At 31.0% G+C, this 7,074-nt stretch overlaps 1 protein-coding gene across 1 annotated transcript in view; it reads right to left on the bottom strand.

Moving 5' to 3' along the window:
* The window catches only part of LOC106465323 (ubiquinone biosynthesis monooxygenase COQ6, mitochondrial-like), a 62,255-nt gene that overhangs the window by 48,955 nt on the left and 6,226 nt on the right, over positions 1–7,074 (bottom strand). Inside the window, exon 4 of the mRNA XM_013925533.2 lies at positions 4,330–4,388. Within this exon, the coding sequence (XP_013780987.1) occupies positions 4,330–4,388 (59 nt within the window). The remainder of the gene's footprint in view (positions 1–4,329; positions 4,389–7,074) is intronic.

Genomic DNA, 7,074 nt, shown 5'->3' with positions numbered 1-7,074 from the left:
CTGGAATTGGACAAAATGTCTCATCAACACTGCATGTGATAGATATAGTCTGGTTGACATATTATTATACATTCTTCTTTACTATAACTCTTAAGTTCTTAGAATTATATGCTTACACACCTATACACATATTTTGCTTTGTAATGGCAAAGACAGGAGTACCAGAATTATAGAGGTGGATTTAAAGTTTATAACATCATATATATATTACACTGGGGAATAATAAATTTGCTACTGGAGAAAGCTCAAGTGATTCAGAATAATCTGATGGTGCTGATTTACAAAATGTAGTCAGAATTTGTAATTACCTCTAGATTTTAAGTTATTTAAACATTGGAATGACAAATGGCATACTTACTCTTTTCTTAAACATTGACTGTATTGTATTGGTGTAAAATTCCAAATAAATTGTTTATATATGATATTTGTAGTGAATTGCACCACTTTTGCTTCATTCCCATGCTCACCTACTCCATCTGGGAATTACGAAACCCTCACGTGCTCAGTTTGCTAGAACATTCAAGAACTCCTTCAACTGAGCATAAAAGGAGCACAATCAGACAATTCTCTCAGTTTCCTCTCACTCACTTAGTTGGTCACTTCACCTTGCTCCACACACAAACAAAACAGAGTCCAATTTTCTTCCTCACATCATACCCATGATATAATCAAATTCTGCTAAACGTTTTTAAAATATTTTAAACTCTAGTTCTGTAAACATAAATCATTTTGTATTTTTTAGAAAGCCATTTGAAATGGTAGCTGTCTCCAGTTCAGGTAAAGGCTGAAAGTCCAAAAATCACTCAAACAGTTTCTGCTTCATTTGCAGAAAATATATTACAGTTTCATGTAGGAAAAACATCACACACGAGGTAAAGGTAGCTTACTACCACTATTTTGGGTATAAAATGTGTGACAAAGTAAAACACTGGGTTCCACATGTGTGTTGTACAGTTTGCACATCTGGCTTGATACAGTGGTTGAATAAGAAAAGAGTAAGTATGCCATTTGTCATTCCAATGATATGGCATGAGCCCAAAGATCATCTAACTGACTGTTAATTTTGCATGACTAATATTTCTGGATATTAGGTACTGAACATCATCCTGAACAATGGAGACTTTTTATTGACTCATCTAAGGTTAGTCTGAAAGCTGTACTTTTGCACAATGGAACACTAAACCATCAATTCCTGTTGCTCATGCTGTGAACATGAAATATACTTTTCAAAGCATGCAGATTATACTTGAGGCCATCAAATACAATCACCACAGGCAGAACATATGTGGTGATGTAAAAGTTATTGCACTACAGCTAGGCCTGCAAAGTGGGTATACCAAATTCTTTTTTGTATCTTTGGGACAGCCGAGATGATAAAAATTATTTCAAAAAGAAGAAATGGCCAGTGAGAGATAATTACATACCAGGAAAACCAAATCCTTTAGTGAATCCTCAAAATGTGTTTCTGCCCCCACTTCATATTAAACTGGGGCTCATGAAGAATTTTGTAAAAAGAATGAGTAAAGATGGTAATTGTTTCATATATCTGTTTGACAAGTTTTCCAGAAATCACTGAAGGAAAAATGAACAGAGGTAACTTTGTTGAGCCACAGATTTGAGAAGTGGTGATGGATGATGATTTTGAAACAGTACTCAAAAAGAACTTTCTGCCTAGAAATCCTTCAAATTGGTTGTCAGAAATTTCTTATGAAATCATAGAGATGAAAATTATGCTGTGATGATTGATGATATGCTCAAGAACTACAGGAAAATGGGGTCTAGGATGTCACTAAAGATGCACTTATTACATTCCCATTTAGACTTTTATTTCAAATGATCTAGGTGCAGTGAGCATGGTGAGTATTTCCACCAAGATATTTCTACAATTAAACAACAATATCAAGGATGATGGAATCCTGTGATGATGGGAAATTACTGTTGGTTCTTACAGCATGGAAATGAGAACATACACAAAAGGTGCAACAAGTCAAGCAGATATTCTGCAACAAAAAATAACAACATGATGAAAGTTTTGAATATAGCCTGAATGTATTTTTAGTATAAAATCTTTATGTACTCATTGCTTTTTTAAACTGGTATTGGTATTACGTATTGTTTTTGAACATTCTTAAATGCAATTTTCAATTAATAAATAAAGTTATTAAAGAAAAAGTTATTTTCATGACATATAAGAACATTTTGAACAAATCTACCATAACTCAAAGACTAGAGGTGATGAGTAATTTTCAACATGATTTTTAGAATCAGCATTGTCAAATTACTCAGAAAAAGTTGCATTTTTTCGAGTAACAGAGAAACTTGTTTTTTGCTGCCCAGTGTTATTACAACATTAAAATTACAACATCATGTTATTATTCAAACTATTAAAAATGGGTGGAGGTTGGGTAATAAAGTTTTGATAGAAATTGAGGGTGGTTGATGATATTATATTTCTACATTTATGTATTTAGGGGCAATTATCATGCATACAACCAGCCGTATATGATCAGTGGTAGTGGCATCTACGACATTTTCGGTTCTAGCACCCAGATCCTAATTCCCTATTCAGTACTCCAGATAATTTTTTCTGTTAGAAGTAATCATTCCCAGAGTTCTATCAGCAGGAGTAATATTTTTTTTTTAATAAAGTGCAGCAATAGCATTTTGTGATAAAAGTAATTTATCTAATTCTGAATTAATTTATTATTTCTAAAGATAAAATGTGGCACAGGATTAATTAGCAAATTAAATCACCAGATATAGTCATAATAAACAAATAACAACATTAAAACTTATTATTTTATTTTTTTACACAAAATTGGATCATTCATGAGTGCACCAATAGAAATTTCTGGCATTTAGAGACTGCATATTTTTACAGCTCTATTGTGTGAACTGTGCAGATCTTGTGCAGAACTGCAGAAAACTACGAGAATGTGCCCATTATTATCGTTAAAACAGAAGGAATTGTATTCATTTTTTCACAGAAGTAAAACAGCTTCTCAATATTTTTTTTAATGGTGTAAATGGCTGATTTTTGGTTGGTAACTACATCAGTAAACATCTTATCTGGAGCACTGCTTATTGAAACTGTAGCTTGCTTTCTAATTTTACATCTGTTGTTTTGTCTGATAGATGGAATATCTCCAGTGCTTATGGGTACTATGTCCACAGACATTATCACTTTAAAATGATACCATTTATACTTTTGTGTAAATGGTCTAATTTTACATTGTTTTGTTACAGTTTTACTGGCATGGTTATGTATTTGTTGGCACATAAGTCCATAACGAAAATGTTGTATATTTTTACATAAAATATATATATATACAGTGGACCCTCATTAATCCAAATAGCCTGGAATGTAAGCCACTTTGGATTAGGGAAATTTTTGAATTAGTGAAGTGTATGAATATCATTATAGTAATATGAATACAGTGTATTGGTAAATTTGCAGGTTTTTGGCAAATTGAGCTCCTGCTTAAACCACAAAAAAAATTGCTTCTTCTATCTCTCAGTTTCTTCCTATTTTCATTTGTTTTAGCAAAACGCTTGCATCCCATTTCAAACACATTCTGTTTATAACTTCTCAGCTCACTGTTACTCTTCTTGATATCCAAAATCATCGAGATGCCAACTCCATACTATTCAAACCCATTTTTGTAACTTTTCTTTATAATCTGGACCAGAATTTCCACTCACTGGTTGATGGTAAGGCACTGAGAACTCTCTTTAATGCTTTACTCTTGTTCCCAGGCACCCTAGTCTCCATTTCAATGCAACTGTATGTGCATAATGCTCTCAATGATGTAATTGATATGTGCATGAGCAAAATAGTTTCAGGTTCAGATTTGTGTATATATCTACATACAACTGAACACTTTTGCTTAAAAAGTAATAAATTTAAAATATACATAAAATATACAAATTTTGTTTTTAAATTTAAATTTTTTAAACTATATATTTTAAACATTTCTAAGCTCAAAAAACCCATGTAACAAATTAATAATCTTATTACTAACAATTCAAATCAAAACCTAATTAAAAATGTCTAACTTAACATCAACATTTAAATATTTTTAATGTTAACAATGAGTTTACTACAATACATTACCAAGTTCCACAGACTACATGTATTTTGAAAAATGCTTTACTTACTTTGTCCTAAATAACCTTTGTTCTTTGGAGTTATCCACAGTAAACTTAAGATACATCCAATTTAAATTTAAAGAAGCATTAAAACAACCAATAAAGTATTTTTCAAAGATTAATCTTCTTTCTTTTTCATTACAATATACATCAATATGCCTAAAATAACAAGTGTCTCACCTGCATCCTTTTCACCGGTTTCAGTCTCACTGAACATATGTTATCCCATGCTTTAAAACCTAAAATATATTCAATACAAATGATAACAGGAAAAGTAACATTTGTAGTTTTTACACACTAAAGTACCGAGTTTTTAAGCTGTAACCTTTACAATACAAGAATGAGCAAGATGATGAAAAGATACATGATCCATCAAGGTTACTCCCTCACTCAGAAATACAAGGAGTAAAAATGTCAAACCCAAATTAAATGTTGCCCTTCACTTCCATATACCTATCTAAGAAAAGTTTAAAAACTAACAGCAAAAACCACAACATAAGGTAGCCTATTCCAAAAGCTTAAAACTAACCAAACATTTTTTTAGAAACAAGCAAGTTTATGCATAAAATTTCATAGTTTAAATCTTTAAGCCTTAATAGTCCTTTCTTTAAATTCAATCTTAAATTACAAACCTTAATGACCAATAAGAGTTCTTATGGTACAATGTTAAATGCAGTACTATAGCTGTTCCAGTGATCAATACCATTTTTCATAACTCAATTTTACTTTTGTAATTATAGTTACAATCTATTATCTTTTAACTGGAGTACAATATTTAAATCAGTTATTTTACAATTATTAATGTAAAACATAAGACCTTCACTATAACAAAATGAATTCAGTAAATGAAACTTTTTGTTAGGCACAAATTTAGCAAAACTGCTTGGAAAAATTGGGAACAATTTTAACAGGTCATGAGTTGATGCAATATGTTTATGTTCACTTTCTATAGCTATGTATATATTAAAGCTCTAACGTGACTTAATACCTACATATCCTGATTCTCAAGGAATATATATATAGCTAAGCCCTGCCACTTGACAGATAAAACAGTCACAAAATCTCTGTTCAATTCTGATACATTTTCTAATTCTGACATTCATTTAATACTTGAAATGGAATAAAAGTGGGCATTCTCCATGAAATGAAACACCTTGTATATGAACCCAGAAAAGCATTTCTACCAAAACAAGGCTATACTTTGTTTGACAGAAGTATTTTTAAATACTTGTATTTAAACTGTTTATAATTCAGCATTAATGTGTCCAGTATTAATTACCATTATTACTATATAGTTGAAATGGAATAAAAGTGGGCATTCTCCATGAAATGAAACACCTTGTATATGAACCCAGAAAAGCATTTCTACCAAAACAAGGTTATACTTAGTTTGACAGAAGTATTTTTAGATACTTGTATTTAAACTGTTTATTACTCAGCATTAATGTGTCCAGTATTAATTACCATTATTACTATATAGATTTAATGGAAATTCTAATGAGTAAATATTTCAAATACATATAATAATAATAATTTTAATTATTATCAGATAAGCACCATTGTACTGAAACAAGTGCTTGAGAGCTGTTCCACCTCATTCTGCCTCAACTAAATCCCTTACACGTAAATACTTTCAACCTAAACACACATACAATTAAGCATAACATAACGTATTAGGTTTTAATAAAAAAGCATAAAAAAATAGCATATTATTCAACACAACCAAGTCTAACATTTTGTAGTTTTTAAACAATACAAGCATGTTACCACTAATGTTAACCTGAAAAGTATGCTGCCTATTCAGTTACAATAGTAATTTTGTACCACATTACCCCTCTCCAGACGGGTCACATGTCAAAGGCCATGTCATCGCGTTTGTTGACTCGTATTCAAAATTTTATTGAACTACTATTTCATGAAAATATGTCAATAAGTTTGGTATCAAACTGTAGATTATAATTCAAATTTTCGTATTATACATAATTTGATTTCTTAATATAAAAGTAAATATTAAAAACAGTTAAATATCGATTTTTGTGTTTCACGTTGTATGTTGAATGCAGCACTGGTTCAAATTAGATGTTTGTGATGTCAAAATACTAAGTCTATAGTTTTGTACGAATTATAAACTAAAATTACTGACTAAAATTACAAGCTAGAATATAACATAAAAACCTCGCATCTTTTCTATTTGCTGAGATATTGCTCATGTACTGAATCAAACACAGTGGCCCCAGCCACCTCTTTCCATTTTTGGAAACGGTTCCTTATATACACTTACTTCAATATATGACTTGTGAATGTCCAATCAAAAGCTCAGAATGTCCCCCTAGTGGCTTTCTCAGCCATTATTCTTGTGTTAGAACACCATCTCGTTCTTTCGAATCCAGATTTCAAGGAGGTAGGTTGTGTCTTTAGTTCGCTCATAATTTCATTTTTTTTAGACCCAAATATACCTTAGTTCCTAAGCTTGATAAAATATAGTGGAATTCTGTGGTATCAATATAGTAATTGATGATTTTTGGGTTATTCAACTGTATGTATAAACCTAAAAAACATTATTTCATTTCATATCCTCCATGTGTGAAATTTTAAATGGCTTAGCAACCTACCTCAAGCAGCAACCGAGAACAAAGGTCATAACTAGAGGATATAATTGTTTCCTTTATTTCTTTACTTACTGTTCTATGTTTTAAGAAAAATATGTTTAAGAACTTATTTCTATATAACAATAATCTCTATACATATATAAATGTATAATAATGGAAATGTGATTGTATTTTACAAAATACTAGTCTACTAAAACAAAGCCAAGACAGGTCACTTTGTATAGACTCAAGGTCAGTATTATGTTATTAGATACGGTAACATGAGAGTATGTGTGCCACGTCATTGTAACTTCTGTATTGTTAGCCAGGCACAGCT

Source organism: Limulus polyphemus, unplaced genomic scaffold, assembly GCF_000517525.1.
Source record: "Limulus polyphemus unplaced genomic scaffold, Limulus_polyphemus-2.1.2 Scaffold1909, whole genome shotgun sequence".
Classification (NCBI taxonomy): domain Eukaryota; kingdom Metazoa; phylum Arthropoda; class Merostomata; order Xiphosura; family Limulidae; genus Limulus; species Limulus polyphemus.
Note: the sequence above shows the minus strand (reverse complement) of the source record. Positions and strands in the feature narration are given on the sequence as shown.